General features: G+C 32.4%; 1 protein-coding gene across 1 annotated transcript in view; it reads left to right on the top strand.

Annotated features, from left to right (window-relative positions):
- The first annotated feature begins 6,762 nt into the window (after nucleotides 1–6,762).
- LOC139489710 (uncharacterized) overlaps nucleotides 6,763–25,050 on the top strand; it is a 34,979-nt gene continuing 16,691 nt past the window's right edge. The window contains exons 1-2 of the mRNA XM_071276441.1: nucleotides 6,763–6,893; nucleotides 6,978–7,023. Coding sequence (XP_071132542.1) covers nucleotides 6,834–6,893; nucleotides 6,978–7,023 — 106 coding nt within the window. The 5' untranslated portion in view covers nucleotides 6,763–6,833. The remainder of the gene's footprint in view (nucleotides 6,894–6,977; nucleotides 7,024–25,050) is intronic.

Genomic DNA, 25,050 nt, shown 5'->3' with positions numbered 1-25,050 from the left:
CACACCAACAGACTACTCGGTATTCTTCCTAGAAAAGACCGCACAAAGACAAATAACAACAAACAACACCCAGTGCGTCGACTACTAGTATGTTTTGATATATTCTATAGATCGGATACGCATCTGCAATCGTTCTGTTGTTCAATTAAGAAATAATTCATGGAAGCCATAGATTTGTTGGAAATTTACACATGGCCTGGGCCGTGATATTCGAATTTTATCCTGAGCGTTAGCGAGGGATAAAATTAACGAATATCACGGCCCAGGCCATGTGTAAATTTCCAACAAATCTATGGCTTCCATGAATTATTTCGATTCTAATAGGACAAATAAGTTCATTCAAATACTGAAGCGAGAGTGGGTATGCCATGTGTGAAGCTGTTCTTTTTTACTCCTTGTTAGATAAAGCTCAAATATTCTCATAAATATTTAGCTTGCATTGATTATTTCGTTAATAACCGCTGGAAAAAATATGTTTAATTCTCAAACCCAATATTTCCGATTTTTAATTTACATATTTTCTCGTAAGCTACCGTCAAATCCAAAATTGACATTTCGTAACGAAGGAGCTGCCATGTTGACTCGCTGAAATCAAATGCAATAGAATAGAAAACAAAACAAAACCTACCTCAGAATTCCATTTTAATACAATTTATACGAACTTCAATGGTTACAAAAAAAGATTATATTTTTGTGACATTGACTAAATATTGTTTTTATACTGCAACTTAAATTAGTATATTAATAGCTTTTAAAATCGTAACATAAATATCAAGCTTATTTTCATCCCTTAATGAACCCCTGATTGTAGAGAAAGTGTTCCATGATGAAATTGACATTGCACAATATAGCTGTGTTACTATATTTAGGAAATAAACAAAACTAGTTGCATTATATTAATTCTTTTTATTATGCATCCGAATAAGAATAAAAGTTCTTTTGTCTTTTGTTTTATTACAATTTCTAATACAATAAAATTGGCAAAGCGTTTGCAAAGTAGGTTCAAATACATGTGGATTTACGTGGGAGGTATATTGTAACATCCATTATTATGTATATCTCTGAGTCTGCGCTGAGTATAGATATATCGAGAATTTTCACACAGTGTTGTTTACAAAGCGAAAGAAGCATGTCATATTAGAATATCCTAAAATTAAAGCACAGACGCAACCACAGATCTTTCGTCGGCACTAACACAAAGGATAAATAGATAAAGGCAACAGTAGTATACCGAAAAATTAGCACCTCTTGTTTGTGGTTTATTATGTTTGCCGCAAGTCAATTGTTTTCTGTTTGGTATTGAATTAATTTAAGGATCCATTTGTTACATCTTGTGATCAATTTATTTGGCAATCGTCAATAGCAGTCATCATGGTTTAGGAACATCAGTTGTTCGACCTGTTAGTCAATGTGTTTTGTTGAAATATGCTTTTCACTCTTTTTTTGTCTTTTGGAGAATGTTATTTGTGCTGTATTTAGACCCCTCTACAACGAAATATGTTTTACATGCACACGTATAAAAATTGCGGTTTGTATCCAACGCAATCATAGGTTTGAACGTTGTTTTCAATTTAGACTTGTATATATATAACGCAATCATTGTTTGAACGTAGGCAACGTGAAGATGGGTATCGTGAGCCTAGGAAGGCAGCCTGTCTAGGAGATGGAAAACTCTGATTTCAAATACCGTATGGTGGTGACCGCTAGTCCTACAAAGACAACCATTATATATACTGGACAAACAGCAGGGAGATCACTTCCCCGGCGGAAGATAGCTGCCACGCCACAACGGCAAAGGGCATAGGAGGACAAACGATAATTTCCAAACCTTGTGTGAAAAAGAAGGAAGACCTTTAGATAGAAGGAGAATGACGTTAGATGGCCAAAACTAATGGAAGCCTCACACCTGAGACGTTTTAACTCTAGTTCTGCAACGAAGATAGGAACATGGAAAGTGCAATCTAAGTATATTCCAGAAGAAGCGAAAACCGTCGAAAATGAAATACAAGCATATAAGATAGTTTTACTAGAAATAGCAGAAGCAAGATGGTCAGTTTCAGGACAGTCAAAGATGTCCTCAGTAGAAGTGAGTATAAGCTCTGGACACATGGAGGAGAACGTCCAACATACTGAAGGAGTTGCCAACACACTATCAAAAGAAGCTCAGAAAAAATAAAAACATTAATTAGATCGAAACCACTCAGTGTCTCATAATCATCACTGCAAAATTCAAGACCACACATAAATGAATATCATTAAACATCATCCAATTCTATTTTCCGACAAATGATTCAGAATACTACATCAAAGAGGAAGTATATCGCATGTTAGAAGAAACTACCAAAAATTATAGCTAAAAACCACTATCTTAATGTAGGGTCTAAATGCTAAGGTAGGAAGTGACACTGGTAACGAAAAAGTGAATGAAAGACCTGGACTATGAGATATCAGTGAAAATGGCGTGCTCTTTGTCAATCACTGTTGAGATCACAATCTTGTCATTTGTGGATCACTTCCCCGTCCTACCCCACCCCAAAAGTGTCATCTAGTAAAATAGACCGTGTCTGTATCTCGAAGAATTTTAATAGAAGTTTACTAAATATCTAAGTTGAAAGAGAAACAGACACTGCTATAGCCATCACCTTATTATGACAAAAGTAAAACTAAAGTTAAAGAAACATCATCAAACAGGTAAGCAATTAAACATATCAATGTTGTCCAACAAAACAAAGAAATCAGAAATCCACTTCTCAACATTCCAGATTGTTACTGAGAAAATAGTTACAATAGATGATATCCGTCAACAGATTAAAGAAGCTTTCACAACAGCTTACGAAACATCAGTTTGCAAAATGGGAAACATCAGACATGGATATCATCAGAAACACTTCTAAAAGTGGAAAAAATGAAAAACAAATCCTGAAAACAGCAAAACAAGATTAGCAAAACAAACAGTCTCAAAAGCGTACACTATAGCTAGCAAGAATATCAAGAACAGAGGAAGGTTAGATAAGAGGGCCTTTGTAGACCAATAAACAGCAGCAGAAAAAAAGCAAACAGAGCAAGCAACATCAAAGCTCTGTTTAACAACACAAAACTGCTAACCGGGAAATATCAGAAAGGATGTAGACAGGTAAAATGCAAAGAAGGGAAAACACTTTACACACATGAAGAAGAAATGAAACGGTGGGTTGTGTATTCCAAGAATGTTCTAAACCAAGAGCCACCGTTTAATAATTAAACTCATCATAGATATAAGGACTGATTATATATTTTATATCTACGACAAACATATCTACGACAAACGCGCGTTTCGTCTTCGAAAGACTCATCAGTGACACTCGAATAAAAAAATGTTAAAAAGGCCAAATAAAGTACGAAGTTGAAGAGCGTTGAGGACCAAAAATTCCTAAAAGTAAAATAAGTTGACACTCCATCCTGTGAAGAGCTTTTGGCAGTTGACTGTTAAAGACCATCTAAAGAAGGAACAAAGAAAGCCATAAAAATGCTGCTGAATAAAAAAAATCCAGGGCATGATAGCATATCTGCAGAAAGAATGAAAGCAGATATTGAAACATTAACTCAAATGCTATATGAACTGTTTGGAAGGATCTGGGAAGAAGAAGAGGTATCTCTTGAATGAAAGGAAGTACACATTCTTAGGCTAATGGTTCCAAAGAATGGCAATTTAAACGTTTGTGACAACTGTAATGCTACTGTCAGTTCCAGGGAAGGTTTTAAATAGAATTATGTTAGGTCGTCTCAAAATACAATAGACGATACAAATCATGTGCAGACCAAGCAGTAACCATACGCTTCAGCCTCGAACAATCACAAGAGTTCAATTAATCGCTCTATTCTGTTTTTGTCGACTTTACGAAATCATTTGGCAGCTTAGATAGAGCTGTGTTGTTGAAGTTAATGAGACACTATGGCATTCATGAAAAAATATTACCAACATCAGAAACACGTTCACAGGAATGCAGAGCAAGATCATCCATATAACACAGGCCTTTGATATTCTATGCTATTCCTCCTGGTGGTTGACTAGATTATAAAGCAAGCCACAGACGACAGAAGAAATGGTATCCACTGGACCATGTTGACCCAGCTAGATGGCTTAGACTTTGTCGATGACATTTCTATGCTGTCCAACAACCAACACAAATGCATGGCAAACTAGCACAGTTTGAAATAAGAGCTACAGAAACAGGCCTATTTATGAAATAGTATCGGACCACAATTTTTTTTAAACAAAACACAAGGACCCTAGCAAGTCTGGTGGTTTATATCAAAGCTTCAGAATAAGTTGATTCCTTTACATATAATGGAAGCGTAGTGGACCATCTTGGTGGCTCAGATAAAGGTGCAAAAACCGAATTGGCAAAGCTAGAACTGCATTTAATATGATGGATAGGACACACACTGGGAAGACAGATAACAGCATTACAAAGCAAGCCTTACGATGAAACCCGTAAGGTAAACGTGGCATGCTTAGCTATACCGTGACAAGAAACGTTGCAGTCGAGATGGAGAAAGAAGAATGTCATTTTGGTCTCTTGTGGAGAGTTGTCTGATTGGCAATCATACCACATCTTCTTTTTTTTATACCAGTGGCATGATCATGAGAGGCTAGCAAAAAAAAAAAAAAACAGTACAAGGTGGAGGTGGATCGTGGTCTAGATCGTGGTCTAATAAGATTAAGCAAGTAAGCATAAGTTGGAAATTGTGTTCAATTGACCATCAGTTGGGTTCACGGCCACGAAAGAAGAAAAATTTAAAGAATGTTCTTACAGTGAAGTCATTTAATTTGTTTTAGCTATAATGTTAGCAAAATTAATGAATTCGAATGCATGCATATATACTAAACCAAGTCATGTCTGCACATTTCACATTTATTTCGAAATCGACAAAAAATATTTCATTCGAAACATGCAAATTTTGAGTTTGTTACCAAAATGTACCGGATCGTGACATTGATAAAAAAAAATAAGCATAGAGCATGTGGAGCACGTGAAAAAATGAGTCAATTGATAGAGCCATGATCGATCATGATCATGATAGTAAAGTAAAGTAAAGTAAAGGTAAAAGGAAGTTGAAGTCAAGTGAAGTTGAAGTTGAAGTTGAAGTTGAAGTTGAAGTTGAAGTTGAAGTTGAAAAGTGAAGTGAAGTGAAAGTAAAGTAAAGTTAAGTAAAGTTAAGGTTTAAGGATGAACTTAGGTGAGTTTTTGGAATGTGTGTCAAATGTTCGGACTCCTTGGTGTTTTTTCCATACAATACAATGTAAAATATTTTGCCCCATAACACCCATTTATTTTTTCATATAAGACTTAATAGCTCTTGAAAGGTCATTTACCAAAATTTTAGAAGATTCTTGATTTTCTCTCTTTTGTTTTGAAACCCAAATAATACCAATGCAAATATAAGGTAAAAGTCCGAGTCAGCCTTTCCCGCCATATTTTTAATCTCAAGTATCTGGAAAAGGAGGTCCATGACCTATCAATATGTTTAGCCTATCTTTATCCTTAATTGATGCTCTACCAGATATAGTATCAATTTTAATTTTTTAATTTCTTAATTTTTACATAACCTCACCTAAGTACATCCTTAAGTAAAGTACAGTAAATTATGTAATAAAGTAAAGTAAAGTAAAGTAAAGTAAAGTAAAGTAAAGTAAAGTAAAGTAAAGTAAAGTAAAGTAATCTTTATTCAAAGTAAAGTAAAGTAAAGTAAAGTAAAGTAAAGTAAAGTAAAGTAAAGTAAAGTAAAGTAAAGTAAAAGTAAAGTAAAGTAAAGTAAAGTAAAGTAAAGTAAAGTAAAGTAAAGTAAAGTAATCTTTATTCAAAGTCGTTGCATATTCATATATACACAGTGGCGGATCCAGAAATTAATATAAGTGGGGGCCTACTGGCTGCCTAAGAGGGTTCCCGATCTCGTCACGCTTCAATGATTCCCTATATAAGCAACCAAATTTTTTTCTCAAAAGGGGACCTAAATCCGCCTCTGATAGAGTACACACAACTAAGTACATCCTTAAGTAAAGTACAGTAAATTATGTAATAAAGTAAAGTAAAGTAAAGTAAAGTAAAGTAAAGTAAAGTAAAGTAAAGTAAAGTAAAGTAAAGTAAAGTAAAGTAAAGTAAAGTAAAGTAAAGTAAAGTAAAGTAAAGTAAAGTAAAGTAAAGTAAAGTAAAGTAAAGTAAAGTAAAGTAAAGTAAAGTAAAGTAAAGTAAAGTAAAGTAAAGTAATCTTTATTCAAAGTAAAGTAAAGTAAAGTAAAGTAAAGTAAAGTAAAGTAAAGTAAAGTAAAGTAAAAGTAAAGTAAAAGTAAAGTAAAGTAAAGTAAAGTAAAGTAAAGTAAAGTAAAGTAAAGTAATCTTTATTCAAAGTCGTTGCATATTCATATATACACAGTGGCGGATCCAGAAATTAATATAAGTGGGAGCCTACTGGCTGCCTAAGAGGGTTCCCGATCTCGTCACGCTTCAATGATTCCCTATATAAGCAACCAAATTTTTTTCTCAAAAGGGGGACCTAAATCCGCCTCTGATAGAGTACACACAATATAACAATAGCTAAAAAGCTTAAAAGTTTTAAAAAGAGCTCTTTAACGGACTGTTATTAAATACATGTTATAACATCAGAACGTAAAAAGGCCACCATAAATTGAACCCGGTATTTATTTATTGATTTTTTTATTTCATATATCACCGTCTCATATCAAATGGAACAGGAACGGATTTTCATTGCACCGTTTATAATGATTTTGTCTGTGCCCCTCCCTTTTTTGTTGACTAACCAATGAAGTGTACCGTAACAAAGATGGAAGCAATATGGCAGACAACATGAACTTGGTTGTGGAGGGGCTTGTAAAGTTTCGAGACGGCAAAAAAGTGAGTATCTTTGCCTAAATTTAAATCAAATATTGTTTAAATACTGGTAGCAATGTTTATTTTCACTTGTAATTTATTTTACAGTGGAAACCTCGTTGGTGTGTACTGAAGAAACCGTCTCCGGTCGCTGGTAAGTTTTACAACTTTTTGTTTACATTTTTTCGTGTTCATTGCTGTCTTTGTATATAATTTTTGTTTCTGTTAATTTAAAGAGATCCTAACAAAGTAGCATTCTCTTTATTTGCCAATTGAAAGTGTCTGTGAACAGTTGATGAATTGTCATACACCCTAGTACATTTATTATTATTTTGAGTGTGGTTCCTTATTATGATTTTACCCAGAGTAATACATAAGTGTTATCAAGTTGTTGCCCTTGGTACTCATACCACATCTTCCTTTTTCTCTGTACTTTGGAGGACTGTTGAGGTCCAATTTGTGAGTTGGCATGAAGTATTCAACTTTACATATATCTTATATATGACAATGTTTTCCTCATAATTAATGATTCCAATAATTAACAGATTAACAAGTTTTAATCCAATTTCAATACCAAATCCAAAAGTATACATTTCCCGTAATTAATCAGTACGTTCGCCTCTGTCAAGCGCACCACCAAGGGATGTTTTTGGGATTTGATATATACACAGGTCATATTAATCACATCCAAGCATCATTATACCTTGAGGTTTCAAAACAAGTGAGAATTGGATATCGCTTGATATTAACTCAAGTTATTATATAAATATTATGATAAATAAACCTTCTCTCAATATAAAATAAACAAGGAATTGATTAAATATTTCAAGCACAAAAAATTATGCAAATTCCATAATTAAAAATAGTTCCAAGTTCAAATAATAGCCTGTTTCTAACTTTCTACTAAATTCAATCATTGGTCTCAAAAATATATCTTTATGTACAAGTAGTTTCCTGTTGTAATACGAAAACCAGGACTGATTCAAACACAAAGATTTTGAAAGCAGAGAAAACTATACACATTATAATCATCATGACTTAATCAAATGACGAAATGAATACTTAAAATCCAGGCTAAAAATAATGCGTAGATCTCAAGGCGTAGATACTTTAGTTCAATCATGGACCCAAGGTGTTCTTGTATGTATTCAAATAAGTATCTGTAACAGAAATTATCAAAAAGTCTTGCATGGCAATCTCATGTATTTGATTCAAATATGTGTTATGTAAACCCTTGAGGGATTTATCATATTCAATACAATGTATATATACATGTATATATACAACTCGTCTAAACATCAACCCAACAATGTTAGATCTGTAAATTTGCTTTCGCAAATTTTTGGTTCTTCCCTCGCCGGGATTCGAACCCATGCTACTGTGATATCGTGACACCAAATCGCCTGCACTGCAGCCGTCCCGCTAGACCACACGACCACCTGGGCTCTCAATAAAAGAGCTTTCGGTGGGCATGTGTTACCTTTCCACGTCAGTTTTAATCTAGCGGCGTACTACAGTACATGATATATAAGGCATGAAGATGTTATTGTTACAGATCAGCTAAATTATCTATAGTAAAGGATCCTACAAATTAATGTAAGATAGTCACAGAAAATAATTATATTCATAAGTACGTCTGAGTCAGTGACAACCCTACAACAGATGTATCCATTGGATCGCCATCAATGATGGTGATACATGGCTGTGTACATAATGTATATACAACTCGTCTAAACATCAACCCAACAATGTTAGATCTGTAAATTTGCTTTCGCAAATTTTTGGTTCTTCCCTCGCCGGGATTCGAACCCATGCTACTGTGATATCGTGACACCAAATCGCCTGCACTGCAGCCGTCCCGCTAGACCACACGACCACCTGGGCTCTCAATAAAAGAGCTTTCGGTGGGCATGTGTTACCTTTCCACGTCAGTTTTAATCTAGCGGCGTACTACAGTACATGATATATAAGGCATGAAGATGTTATTGTTACAGATCAGCTAAATTATCTATAGTAAAGGATCCTACAAATTAATGTAAGATACAGTCACAGAAAATAATTATATTCATAAGTACGTCTGAGTCAGTGACTCAGTGCATGTATATATATATATATTAAAATTGTATAGTTTATCAATATTGAATTTTAAAATTAGATGATGTGGTATGATTTCCAATTAGACAACTCGTCATTTGAGTCCAAAAGACACCGAAATTAACAAGTATAGGCGTCAACAATGAATAAAATCCATACATCATAGTCAGCTATGATAGGTCTTGAAATGATGATAATTCAAACAATAAAACTTACGGCCTGATGTATGTATAAAATAATGAACACTAACACATATGTAGTACAGCAAAAATTGACAACCATCGAAATATAGGCTCCTGACTTGATTGCCAAATATTAGGGATACTGTCCATTTCGGAAACAATTCTGCTATAATTTTATGTAACTCATTACATTTACATCACTGTGCACAACCATAGTTAGTTTGACATGAAAGGAATCACAAAAAATACCACTCAGAAGTTCAGAACAACATTAACATCATTATGACTCCTCCATAAAAAAAACTCTTGACACACAAAGTTTAAAAATAAGAACACTAGATACTAAGTCCAATAGCTGGACTTAAAAATGCACAAAATGTGTTAGGTTACACCAGTTTCAAATGATGTCAGATTGCATATTTCACAATACCCTTGGCTTGAAAGATAAAAGCTTTTTTAAGAATAAAAGGTGATTTCCTATTGTGTAATATGCTGATAAGAGTATTATGGCTTCGAAGCAAAAGTTACTTTTATCTATACATTTTTTAGCTATAGATTCTAAATTCAAATCTCAGATTCTTTCATGTTTTTGCAAGACCTACATGTACAACTATATAAAGATTATAGGCATCTAGACTACATTTGCAAGTGAGCATCTCATACCAACCCTAGACAATGTTAGGTTAATTTGAGTCCTTTTCATGCTTCATTGACTTTCATTTTTGTATTCCCATTTCAGTACTCAGATACTAAACAAGGCCACAATTAAAAATATTTTGGTTTGCCCAAACCCTACCCAAAGGTTGAGACAGTGGGTAGGTAGGTAGGCATTTTCTTTTTTTGTTTTTTCAACAAAAAGAAATTATAGTATCTATGGTTTATAAGTCTTCATGGCTATCTGATTAAAAAAAACTTCTTCAAATCAGGACAATAAAAGATTTTAAGTAGGCAGCTTTTTTCTGGGTAGGTAGCGTTTGGGCAAACAAACCTATTTTTTTTTTATGGCCCAATAAGAACAAGGCTTATTAAATATGCTATCTGGATGCTTCTACACATGAACTGAAGATAAATGGCCTTTTATCAATTAAATGTGAAGCTTTAATCACTCTCATTAGGTTTATACAATTTTCAATCAATGTGTAGTTCCTAGATACATGTACTATATGGACTTAGTTTTTGTCTATCGATATAATTATAATAAGATGGCTTCTATGGGAGAAAAATACTTTATGAAGAATAGATAAATAATAAAGTGTCATATTGGAATTGTTAATTGATAAAACACTATATCAGAATCATGGTACCTACTCAATGGTACATTTTTCACCACAGCTAGAACTTAAATGTGCTATAAAAAAAATTGAAATGAACAAACACTTTTTTGAGATTTTCTGATTTTCTTGTCATATATATATATATATATATATGTAATCATGGTAATAAGATTTTTTGATAAAAAAATAGTTTTTCAATCAATTTTTGACAGATTTTAATGCAGCTTTTACAATGTATTCATCTTAGCATTTAACTCCTAAGTCTAATTTGGTCTAGATCTATTGCAGACCATTTGACAAAGAAATTAAAACATTAACTTAATTATTTTCCTTGATTTCTCGGATAAACGAGACAATATGCTTTGCCACATCTTGCAATGTGTTGTAAATTGTAGTAAGTGCATGCTGTAAATTGATTTAAAAGATTTAAATTTATAGATGCTTTGACCTATTTCTTCTGGAAAAAATCTACAACACTTCAAACATTGTAATCATCTAAATTCTTTGGCACACTGTCAGGTTATGGTGCCTTCATCATAAAAAATAATAATGAATCCAATTTATTTTCATAGCAGGCTTAAAAAAAATACAAACATCAATTTCATTATTGAAAGACTTGTAAAGTAACATATATTGATATTTAATTTAAAAAAGATACAATATATTTATAGCATGTATCTAATTTGCTTCAGCAATTCCTAAGGCAACAGTATTAAAAAGTTTTTCTCTAAAAAAAAAATGAAAATTGCAATTCTTTGTTGTATGAGATATATTTTGAATTTCATTCATTTAGTGGGTTTATTGAAACATATCCTGACCTTATTATCTGCATGTAAATACACTTGTAGGCTAGCCAAGGTTAGGAGTTTCAGGCTTCCAGGTCAAATAAAAATAAAAAGCGACCTAAATCTGAACATCTTGGTTACTGATCTATTAGTATATTCATGGCTATCTCAGATATGAGAAAACTATATCTAATATATACAGTTCTTGTAAATTTCACTGTCATGACTGTAGTCTTCAGCATCTCTAGAAAAGATACAGATTACTTGATACGACTAAGAAAAAGTGGTATAAATGACCACAGTGAAAATTTACATGAGTTTATAAGAACTTGGTCATGTACTTCAGAACAGACAAACTTTATTTTTGATATACATGATATATTAAATATTAGTTTAACTTGAGGACTAAAAATCAATACACAACAATGAGAGATATTTAAATTTACTCTCAGTTGTTCAATAATAAATGATAGATTAAGCAGATTATCAGCCTTATGTAGACATACTGTGTACCTGTTGGCCTTTCTATTTAAATATCTGTTTAGTCTGGGTCAAATTACAATACATGTCAGCGAAAGTAGTTATGCCTCTGCCACAGGCCTCTCAAAGAAAAAAAATAAAGTTTAATATACACTTGTTCCTGATATTTATATAGGTTATATTTATATAGTCCTGTATTTAATCCTCCTGAGAGTGTTCATTTTTATACGACCGCAAAAATTTTAATTTTTTGGTCGTATATTGCTATCACGTTGGCGGCGGCGTCGTCGTCCGAATACTTTTAGTTTTCGCACTCTAACTTTAGTAAAAGTGAATAGAAATCAATGAAATTATAACACAAGGTTTGTGACCACAAAAGGAAGGTTGGGATTGATTTTGGGAGTTTTGGTCCCAACATTTTAGGAATTAGGGGCCAAAAAGGGCCCAAATAAGCATTTTCTTGGTTTTCGCACTATAACTTTAGTTTAAGTGAATAGAAATCTATGAAATTTTGACACGAGGTTTATGACCACAAAAGGAAGGTTGGGATTGATTTTGGGAGTTTTGGTTCCAACAGTTTAGGAATTAAGGGCCAAAAAAGGGCCCAAATAAGCATTATTCTTGGTTTTCGCACAATAACTTTAGTATAAGTAAATAGAAATCAATGAAATTTTAACACAAGGTTTATGACCACAAAAGGAAGGTTGGGATTGATTTTTGGAGTTGAGGTCACAACAGTTTATGAATTAGGGGCCAAAAAGGGGCCCAAATAAGCATTATTTTTGGTTTTTGCACCATAACTTTAGTATAAGTAAATAGAAATCTATGAAATTTAAACACAAGGTTTATGACCATAAAAGGAAGGTTGGGTTTGATTTTGGGAGTTTTGGTCCTAACAGTTTAGGAATAAGGGGCCCAAAGGGTCCAAAATTGAACTTAGTGTGATTTCATAAAAAATTGAATAATTGGGGTTCTTTGATATGCCGAATCTAACTATGTATGTAGATTCTTAATTTTTGGTCCCGTTTTCAAATTAGTCTACATTAAGGTCCAAAGGGTCCAAAATTAAACTTAGTTTGATTTTAACAAAAATTGAATCCTTGGGGTTCTTTGATATGCTGAATTTAAAAATGTACTTAGATTTTTAATTATTGGCCTAGTTTTCAAGTTGGTCCAAATCGGGGTCCAAAATTAAACTTTGTTTGATTTCATCAAAAGTTGAATAAATGGGTTCTTTGATATGCCAAATCTAACTGTGCATGTAGATTCTTAATTTTTGGTCCAGTTTTCAAATTGGTCTACATTAAGGTCCAAAGGGTCCAAAATTAAACTAAGTTTGATTTTAACAAAAATTAAATTCTTGGGCTTATTTGATATGCTTTATCTAAATATGTACTTTGATTTTTGATTATGGGCCCAGTTTTCAAGTTGGTCCAAATCAGGATTCCATATCAAGTATTGTGCAATAGCAAGAAATTTTCAATTGCACAGTATTGCACAATAGCAAGAAATATCTAATTGCACAATATTGTGCAATAGCAATTAATTTTCAATTGGAGTTATCTTTCTTTGTATAGAATAGTAGTTGATAATATATGTTGGAAATTTGCCAGACATGACTATGATGTCATTTTCTATTTTTATTTGCCAATAACTTTATGTAAATAACTTCATTGGAAATTTGCCAATATAAAATGTTGCTGATGAAGTTTTTTTTATTGTTTTATACAATAAACAATGTATATTCACTTTTACTACCATTGTAACCAATCTTTACTATTCAGTGATAACAAGCACTTTATTTTACATTTTAATATTTTATGATGTATTTAAAAGAGTAGTTATTGTTGCAAACTCCATTAGAAATTTGAATTGATATCAGTTTTGGAAAAAGGGAAACGGGGATGTGAAAAAAGGGGGGGGGGGGGTTTAAATTTTTCTCATTTCAGATTTCATAAATAAAAAGAAAATTTCTTCAAACATTTTTTTGAGAGAATTAATATTCAACAGCATAGTGAATTGCTCAAAGGCAAAAAAAAACTTTTAAGTTCATTAGACCACATTCATTCTGTGTCAGAAACCTATGCTGTGTCAACTATTTAATTTTAGATTTAAAAGTTTGAAGAAGAAATCTTTAATTGATTTGTAAAATCTTGACATTTGTTTTGTGTAAAAAAAAAAACCACCATGTAATGTCAAAAATTTGATGACAATCCAAATTCAGAGCTGTGAATGTTTTGTCCATACTTGCCCCAACTGTTCAGGGTTCGACCTCTGCGGTCGTATAAAGCTGCGCCCTGCGGAGCACCTGGTTATATTTTTTTCCTTCCCCTAATATAGTTTAAATGTACTGGTAATCGAAATTGGTTGTTCCAATTACATGTATGTTTTCACTTTAGTAGGGGCTAAATTGCAATTACCTTGTCTGTTCAGTGTTTCATACAACAAATATTTTCAACACAGAAAATATTAAAGAGAATTACTTCAAATTTGGACAGCATTTCAACAGTGATTAGCTGTAACAAAATAACACTTTTTTGCTGCATGTTGAATGCACTTAAAAATTGTCAACACACTTTTTCCCCAAACTTATTAGCAGAATGACCTCATATTTGGTCAGCAACTCAATATTGATGACGTGTAAGTCCCCGTTTACACTAGCAAAAAAGATTGATCTTTGGTCTAATGTAAACATGAAAGATCAATACCATCTTTCTCTATGTTTCCAATACTTTTCATTACTAGTGGGGTAAGCTAAAGTTTGACATGTATTCTTGTTCAATAAGCCTTTACTACTGGAAAAGCATACATTGTTGACATGCCAAGGGAATAAAAACTGAAACCTGAACACATAAAGCTGACAATTTATGCTTGTCCCTTTAAAGCATATCTATTGCAAAAAATATATTATGTAATACCGTTCATGAAGTTAACTTACATGTTTACATGACATGAAGAAAATCTGAAGAACAAAACAGTTGACAAAATACCATACAAAATTGATAGTTTTTAGGTACATGTATAGATTACTCATTAATACAGAACATTTTAGTATATATATGTAGAACAAATGCACTTTGAATTTTTATAGGAGATATAAATATTGCTATCATTTGGTCCTTTTGTATTGCAGGTATATGTATGAAAAAATGAATATTTTGATATATAACATAAGTAAAAAAAAATTCATGCGTTTGAAAGTTCTCATTCATGTTGTTTTTCTTTAGAGAAAAATTAGAAGTGTTTTTTTTTGTGTATTTTGTATCTTTTATTTCTCAAGTGGAATAGAGATAATAAGGGATACCAAGTGGAATAGAGATAATAAGGGATGCCAATTCATATATAACTTCTTTGCTGGTTCTTTTGAAAGTTGAAAACAAAGTCTGAAAGCAGATGAAACAAAACAATGCATACAAAACTTCTGTTTAATTACTTAGGTGTGATGTTTGTAGAATGATATGAAATGTATCCATGCATAGTTCAAAGCAATTAGGACATATGCAGAATCTGTACTGGTAGTCAAAGGAGTATTTCATTCAGATCTGTTTTTGTTGTTCATTTATAATGAGATGTAGATTACATCTACATAAGTAACATATCTTTGTGGATTATATCATAAAAGTCATTCAAAACTTCCTTCATAGTAAATAGTGTACACATAAAGTCACAAATTGTGTCAGAAAAAAAAAATCACTCCTAATTTTTTGTGGTGAATTTTCAAAGTGAATGTTGGAGATTGTGAGTGATTCACTCTGAGTCTGAGGGATATCTATTGATGATGTAGGTAATATACAACAGGGTTATTAATTAGACTGTTATCACCTCATGTCACTAACAATCGCTGTTTGACAGTTTATCAATAAACACCAGTGAAAATGATCATTTACTGAATCACATTGTGTGTTTGTAACTGTTACCACATAAGATGTCTCATGGTGATTTATTGAACATTTTGCAACTTGTTCTCCCCACAAACTGGTTAACAGGAAATTTTGAAATACCATCTAGTTTCTAAGAAATTAGACTTAAAACATCACAGCAATAACATAATCTACATGAATAAGAAAATTATATCATATTGAATCACACACCTTAATAAGCTATATAGCATCACTTTAACATGATGCTAAATGACCCTTCTTGGGAGAATACTGATAAAAGGCTGATTCTGTCACAGGGACTTGTTTATTGGGTCAGACAAGGTTTTACTGTCAATGGCGATCACTATTCTATATGCATAAAACATAGGATAGCAGCCACCATTGACAGTAAAACCTTGTCTGACTCACTAACAAGCTCCTGTTATTCTGTTTCTTTAGATCATTCTAACATTGTGAGTAGTGAATATTAAATGAATGCATGATCTATGTCAATCTTTAAAGGATAGTTGATGTTTATATACAGACAAACACTGTGGTAAATTTTCTACAGTAGCTGCTCCTCTTATGTGGTCTTGTACTTTTGAGTCAGAAATCTATTTGAAAATCAGTGATTATTTAGTTTTCAGAAAAGAACCTCAGGAGATGCAAAGAAAATGTGTATACCCAGTGGAGCACTGGGGTGGCACGGGCCCCCCTTTTGTGGTTGATTTTATAGGGAATCACTGAAGCATGACTGGAGTGGACCTCCCCCCTATGAAACGTTCTGGATCTGCCACTGATATCCTTAATATTCAAAACCATGCTGATCTGAATGTCATCTTGTCCTCTTTCTATATATAAATACGTTTGTATATATATATATATATATATGTAAGAAATATTGCAGCAAAAAGTGTTCAGGTGTTCATCATCGGGTTATCGTGGCATAGATAAGCTATTTATTTAACTTTAAAAATAGCACTGAATCAGTAAAGGTTCACAAGATGCAGACTATCAAACATAAAAATTATCATTTTATAGTTCTGCCATTATAATCATTAGAATTGATACCAACCATATTAAAAAACGTGAGATGCTGATTATTGCCAGAGTAATTTGAAGTTAAATTTTGATGTCAGATAATTTTTTTGTCTTTTTAAGTAAATATTATCAGGTTAGGTAAATGTAGGTGCTCACTCAATTTTGTCAACACGACTCATATACAAATCAGAGGTTTAGCCTAGTGTATACTTTCTTAAGAATTGTCTGTACCAAGTCTGGAATATGACAGTTGTTTTACAGTTAGCAACATTTTTAATCAGTATCACTTATAATAATATTACTTGTTCGAGTAAACAAGGTTTTGATACCTAAGAACTCTGGAGGAAATAAAAATGTTAAAGTTTGGAAAGTCATCAGAAAGTGTATTGCTGATAATGTTTTGTCATTAACAGTTTCTACTTATATTATAGTTTTGAGATAGAGGCTCAAGCTAAAAGAATGGCAAAAAATTGTCATTCAAGTGCAATAACTCAGTATAGAACTATCTGATAATTTTGTTGAATACACGTGGTTCATGTACATGTAGGTAAAAAATCAGTTTTGAGCATTTTGCTCTTATCAAATTGTTGATTTATTATAGTTTTCAATACTTTAGAAAAAGAATGTGGTTAGGAGTGTTTCAGAGCATTGAGGTTTTCCTGTATTTTTATAATCTGTAAATCCTGTTTAGTAAATAGTAAACAGTGCTAATTTTTGGTAGACATCATGTTTGTGGTAATTCAAGATTTTGATAGTTGCATGAAAGTTCAAAGCTATTCATAATTATTAATTTTCAGTTTATAGAAAAAATGCAAAATTTGTAAAATTCCAAGGATATCCTCTTGATGCACAGGTGTTTCTTATAGTTAGTTTTTGTCTCATTCTTTTGTGTTATTTCTGAATAATGTTTGATACTTAAAGATTTTCAATATTTATTTTTAAGTATTTCTGATAAGAAATAGATTTTTAATATGCAATGTTGTATGCTGCAAATTAAATTTGTGACTTTTTAACCAATACCTTTCATTTTATTACCTGCAATTTTTTGCAGCAAATTAAATTTGTTTAATTTTTAACAGCCACATTTCATTTTCATTATCTTTTATTGTCTCTTAACCAAGATATACATAGTACTTTCTCAGTTTGTGTTGGCACATTTTATAATGAGATGTAAAATTCACTAAACAAACTGGTAGGAGCTTTGACCAGGGTACCTATTTATACTTAATTATACTCCACCCACTGGGTAAACTAGAACCACCTATAACCAACTCTTTGTCCTGTTATTTTGTCAGTCCACATCTTTTGTTGCAAATTTTTGTCAGCTTTTGTATTCATTCAGGAATTATTTGAAATTTGGTTAAAAAGCCATATTATCTGTAGGCTATTTTCCTATCTTCCAGGCAGTTATTGCTTGTTTGACTGTAAATTGAATTTTACTTTAAATACCCTCTCACCAAGAAATTATTTGTCAACATCAAATGACGGTATACTTTTACTTTGAACATTGTTTGCAACTTCTTTATTTGGATTGACCTGAAAACTTGAAACTTCTTTGACTTATGTTTTTTTTTGTACTGCCAAATCTGCATTAATAAGAATATCTTTATGCATGTCTTTGAAACAAACAGCTGTATAGTTAAGAAGGTTTTCAAAATCATAAAAAGAATAATTATATAGATCTACAAAGTAAATATTTTTATCCTAATTGTTTTAGAAAACTGCAAAATAAGCAGAGTATTTGTTTTAGCCATATGTTTTTCTATAGTTTAATTACAGCCATATTAGATGGAGTAGCAGTTATCTGTCTGTTTCATCTCTTTGAACAGGAAATAAATGAGTCACAGGTTATGGCGAATTAAAATTCTTCTCCCCTCTTCCAAAGTCTTAAAAATAGCACTCAAAAATAACCTATGTATATTTTGTTGTTTGTAAATAAATTGATGTTGATATTTAGTTGCTATCTTATAAAGATAACACATGTTGTTAAGTATGGATATGTTTTGCTTTGTACAAGTATAAATAATTATATTTATTAGGATTTTGAAGTGCCCAAAGAATTTTTAACAGTATTCCTTGGAATAATGGGCATATTGTAAATTCCTGTATGTTATCATAGACTGGACCTGTGGATCGGTTTTAAGTTTACATTTGTCAGTGCATCCACCGCATTTGAAAATTATAGGTTTTGAAATCATTATCAGATCTATAATCTCCTCAAGGTTATAATATACTACAAAACTAATCACGGAAACCATCACATTTTCCTGATGTTTGGTGCATACAGTACACATTATCATTTCCATATGGTATTACATGTTTGTCATGACTAGAAACTAAGAAATAATGTCTTCCTCTGAAATATATCAAGATTAGTTGTCATGACATGAAATTCTTACTTTCATGTCTCAAGTTAAAATAAATATACATGTGCGTAAGTGTTGAAGTACATAAGTATCATACTTTGTAAATGTCAGTGCTGCTACTGTGGAATCATTATTTTTATGGGTACTATTTTTCGTGGATATTTGTAGTTTGATTTCCAGCTTTTATCAAAGTCTGCATACCTAAGCCTAAAGAAAATGAATAACTCAACATTTAAAATTTTTGGTTCACCTTAACTCATGAAATACTCGATAATTGGTATCTGATAAATAAAAATTGTCCGGATAAGGGACATGATTCGAACTATTTCAATAACTAATATTATTGACTTTTATGTCCTAGTTATGGGCATTATGTTTTCTGGTCTTTGTATCTGCTCAATCATCCCTAAGTCCATCCGTCGTCCCACTTCAAGTTAAAGTTTTGGTGAAGGTAGTTTTTGATGAAGTTTAAGTCCAATCAACTTGAAACTTAGTATGGTACACATGTTCCCTATGATATGATCTTTTTATACGACCGCAAATTTTGAAAAAATTTTCGTCGTATATTGCTATCACGTTTGCGTCGTCGTCGTCGTCGTCGTCGTCGTCGTCGTCCGAATACTTTTAGTTTTCGCACTCTAACTTTAGTAAAAGTGAATGGAAATCTATGAAATTTTAACACAAGGTTTATGACCACAAAAGGAAGGTTGGTATTGATTTTGGGAGTTTTGGTCCCAACATTTTAGGAATTAGGGGCCAAAAAGGGCCCAAATAAGCATTTTCTTGGTTTTCGCACTATAACTTTAGTTTAAGTTAATAGAAATCTATGAAATTTTGACACAAGGTTTATGACCACAAAAGAACGGTTGGGATTGATTTTGGGAGTTTTGGTCTCAATAGTTTAGGAATTAGGGGCCAAAAAAGGGCCCAAATAAGCATTATTCTTGGTTTTCGCACAATAACATTAGTTTAAGTAAATAGAAATCAATGAAATTTAAACACAATGTTAATGACTACAAAAGGAAGGTTGGTATTGATTTTGGGAGTTTAGGTCCCAACAGTTTAGGAATTAGGGGCCAAAAAGGGACCCAAATAAGCATTTTTCTTGGTTTTCGCACCATAACGTTAGTATAAGTAAATAGAAATCTATGAAATTTAAACACAAGGTTTATGACCATAAAAGAAAGGTTGGGTTTGATTTTGGGAGTTTTGGTCCCAACATAATAAGGGGCCCAAAGGGTCCAAAATTAAACTTTTGTTTGATTTCATCAAAATTGAATAATTGGGGTTCTTTGATATGCTGAATCTAACTGTCATGACTGTGTATGTAGATTCTTAACTTTTGGTCCCGTTTTCAAATTGGTCTACATTAAGGTCCAAAGGGTCCAAAATTAAACTTAGTTTGATTTTGACAAAAAATGAATCAGTTAGGTTCTTTGATATGCTGAATCTAAAAATGTACTTAGATTCTTGATTATTGGCCCAGTTTTCAAGTTGGTCCAAATCGGGGTCCAAAATTAAACTTTGTTTGATTTCATCAAAAATTGAATAAATGGGGTTCTTTGATATACCAAATCTAACTGTGTATGTAGATTCTTCATTTTTGGTCCTGTTTTCAAATTGGTCTACACTAAAGTCCAAAGGGTCCAAAATTAAACTTAGTCTGATTTTAACAAAAATTGAAATCTTGAAGTTCTTTGATATGCTGAATCCAAAAATGTACTTAGATTTTTTATTATGGGCCCAGTTTTCAAGTTGGTCCAAATCAGGATCTAAAATTATTATATTAAGTATTGTGCAATAGCAAGTCTTTTCAATTGCACAGTATTGCGCAATGGCAAGAAATATCTAATTGCACAATATTGTGAAATATCAAATTTTTTTTTAATTAGAGTTATCTTTCTTTGTCCAGAATCAACTTAAATCTTTGTTATATACAATATACAATGTATATTCACTTTTTACTACCAACTGATAAATTAAAATAATCTTTACCATTCAGTGATAACAAGCAGTTTTTTTACATCTTAATATTTTATGATGTATTTAAATGAGTAGTTATTGTTGCAAACTCCATTAGAAATTTTAATTGAGATTAGTTTTGGAATAAGGGAAAGGGGGATGTGATTAAAAAAATTGGGTTCAATTTTTCTCATTTGAAATTTCATAAATAAAAAAGAAAATTTCTTCAAACATTTTTTTGAGAGGATTAATATTCAACAGCATAGTGAATTGCTCTAAGAGAAACAAAAATTTTAAGTTCATTAGAACACATTCATTCTGTGTCAGAAACCTATGCTGTGTCAACTATTTAATCACAATCCAAATTTAGAGCTGAATCCAGCTTGAATGTTGTGTCCATACTTGCCCTAACCGTTCAGGGTTCAACCTCTGCGGTCGTATAAAGCTACGCCCTGCGGAGCATCTGGTTAATTTTGATGCCAAATTAGAGTTTTGACCCCAATTTCATGGTCCACTGCACAAAGAAAAGGATAGTGCAAGTGGGGCATCCATGTACTACGGATACATTTTTGTTTGTATCAATTTTCATCATTAGTAAATGTTGGGCTCTTGTTAGAATCTATCTTTTATAAATAGCTACAATTGGGGATTTCTGATTTTTGCAAAGAGGGATCAACCAAATAGTTTACAAAAAATATGTTGATGGGTGGAATCTACATCTAAGAACTGTACTTAAAAACACAAATGTCTGGCTTTTAGTAGTGTGGCAGGCAATAACTCTGTCTGGCTTTTAGTAGTGTGGCAGGCAATAACTCTGTCTGGCTTTTAGTAGTGTGGCAGGCAGTGGCGTAGCTAGGTCATTTTTACGTGTACGCCCGAACCTTGGCAAGGGATCCGAGGACCCCAAACAGGTCAATGTCAAACAACTGCTTGGTAGTGGGTTAGAGTTAGGGAGCTAAATCGCCGGAAGCCAACGAGATATACCATTCCTGTTATGAAAAACTCATCAGTAGCAACATACTTAGATTTTAAATGGTTTATTATATACTTACTGGAGGTGTGATGAGATGATTGAAGCTGTTAATTTCTCCTTGATAATATTTATGTACGTTTCGGCAACAAAGTTTATCAACAGGTTGTAGGTATCCCCATGGGCATTAATTGTGCCCCTTAAATAGCAGACTTGTTTTGTACTGTTACGAATCACAGTTCATGACTAAACTCAGTAAAGACCCGTCGAAATTGCATTTAATTGATAAATTCAACAACACTTACCGTTATCTTGATGATATTTTTTCGTTAAATAATCAAGAATTTTCTCAATATACTGCGGAAATTTACCCCAAGGAACTTACTTTAAATAAATCAAATATATTCGGTAATAACTGTCCTTTCCTGGATTTAGATATTTCGGTTTTAAACGGGAAACTCCACACTAAAATTAACGACAAAAGAGACGACTTTTTGTTCCCTATTGTTAATTTTCCATTTTTAGATGGTGATGTTCCTTTGGCACCATCTTACGGTATTTATACTTCACAACTTGTTCGCTATGCCCGTGTCTGTTGTGAAGTTTTTGATTTTAACGAACGCAACCTATGTATTACTGGTAAATTATTAAACCAGGGATATCGTTACCATAAATTATTTAAAACCTTTACTAAATTTTTCCATAGATATAAAGATTTGGGTTTGAAGTTTGGTTGTACCTGAAGAAAACTTATTTCAAACGGGATAGCACATCCTCATTTTTACGTAAATGTTGTTAACCGTGCCTGGAAATTTAGAAATGACCCATGTAAACTTGTCGCTCCTTTAAATAAACTTATTCTAAAAGGTTACCTATTCAACACTGTAATAAGATTATTGAATATTGTTTTTATTGGTATAAATATTGATTTTGTTATCAGTAAATTAAAAGCTAACTAAATATTACTAGTATGTTATATGCATACAAATATTCATGGATCTACAATCTGTCGATACCTGTAACTTGGCATTGCACAAGGTCATGTTTTTCTCTGACTGTTTATGACGTCTTTACACTAAATCCATTGGATGTTGGATGTGTACGGATTGATAGTTTAGTCTTAGTTGCATGATTTTTGGAAAATGACGCAGTCATTGTTCCATAACTGCCGACCTGATTTCTCTGCCTACCGCGCTTGGTTTCATATTTACTAATTTCAATACAAACTGGAGGAATGTGCTTGTGTTATCATTATGCATGAGCATTGTGTAGTAATCAGCCAGGAACCAGTTTACAAACTAACTGGTTTCTGTTTGTATTCCACTACAGTCGAAGAAAGTGTTGTAGTTTGACAGGAACCAGTCCAGAATTTTGTAAACTACAAAACGTAATCGGTTATTATCATTCCGTTTTGGTGTTTCATACCGACTTATATGGTTTGAATAAGCTTAAGACCCTTCAAACATTAATGTGATAGGTATATTAAAGACTGTTTTACAAAAGGATGAAACTGTTTTGCTTTAAAAGTCGTACTATAGTGATATATGTTATGTACGGATTTCCACTCTCACCGGTTAATTTCTTCTTTTACACGTGCTTTTGAAACTTCCTGTTTAAACATCGCAAGTTTTAAAATTGTTTTTTGAGTGAATTAAACTTATTTTAACAATCACGAAGCGTTCGGGAATCATTTCAAGCAGTGTCTTCTTCTCTTTGATGATGGAAAATAGGTTTTCTCAAGAAAATACCGCAAACGATCGCAGAGGAATTGAAACGTACAAGTCAAATCGGCACCTGGTTAAATTGGCATCTAGTCAAATCGGCACCTATTTGACGTCAATTCGGCTTCCAATAATATTTATTATAATATTTTCTATTCAATTAATTAATAACTGTTACCAAGTACATAAGTGAATATTAGGTAAACAACGAGACCAAAGTGAATATGTTGTTGTGTATAAAAGTAAACAACGAAGCTATTGTTTTAACCATTAGACAATTATTAAAATTAAATGGAAAACTATGAGTCCCTTTCAATAAATCAAACTTTCATGCCAAATAATTAGCAAATTTAAGGTGGTTTTTTTTCCAGTAATGTTTAAACAGCATTAAACAAACAATCCTGTAAAAGACTCAAATGGTTAAATAATGCATAAAAATATCCAATAAGGCTATTTTATTTTTTTCTGGGACGCCTTCCTAAGACGTTCGTAGGAAGGCTTCCTAAGAAGGCGTCCCAGAAAAAAATTAACATAGCCTTGTGGTCATAGGAAGGTGTCCCAGAATAAAATTTAAAAAGCCTTGCCAGACTTAATAATTATTTGGACTACTCATATATATCATTAAAAATACACCAAAAAATTCATGTAGTTGAGAAAAATAAATACATTCAAAATGTACATGAACATCCAAAAAAGTGAAAGTTAGTATTAACTCTTTTTGCTTTAAAAATTTACAACTGCATATAAGTATTGAATGCTTTTTTTTGTAAATTCATTGAGGTGTAAAAGCGTTGACCGAAGTACTTTTTGTATGAAGCGCATAAGCGCTTCATTCTAAAAATGTGCACACGGTCAACGCTTTTGCAACCCTATGAGGTTACAAAAAGAAACATTCAATACTTATAATTACTTTTTTTAGCTAGGATCATGAAAACACGAATTTTATAACTTTTTTATTCAATTCATCTGTGCACTTTATTGTGGGACCATGTGTTATCATGAATGAAAAGTTTTATTGAGTGATGCAATTGCTTGAGGAATAACATGTGATGTGCAGTTAGCCAATCAGAATAAAGTATTATAATGAAACATATATCAAATGTAATTATAACAAAATACATTACGTTGTAAGAGTTATCTCCCCAAACACTGTTTTTCTTGTGGCCACCTCTCCTTCGTAACCGTAAAAGATTTTATTTTACCAAATTGCTCGTTACATATTTAGGATAAGAATATTCGTTTGAACCATAGCTCTATGGGGACTCCATATGAGAGTTATTCCCCCTTTTTCATTTGATTCAAGCGATATGCATTTTCAACTGGTAAACCATAACTGATAGAGACCTAGGGTCTTCATGAGGTCATTGGTACTAAAAATGAAAATGAGGTCAATGTCAAAGGTCAAGGTCATATTATAAATTTTGATTTTGGCTTATTTTCACTTCT

This window comes from Mytilus edulis, chromosome 9 (genome assembly GCF_963676685.1).
Source record: "Mytilus edulis chromosome 9, xbMytEdul2.2, whole genome shotgun sequence".
Classification (NCBI taxonomy): Eukaryota; Metazoa; Mollusca; class Bivalvia; order Mytilida; family Mytilidae; genus Mytilus; species Mytilus edulis.
This window is presented reverse-complemented; position numbering and strand designations above follow the sequence as displayed.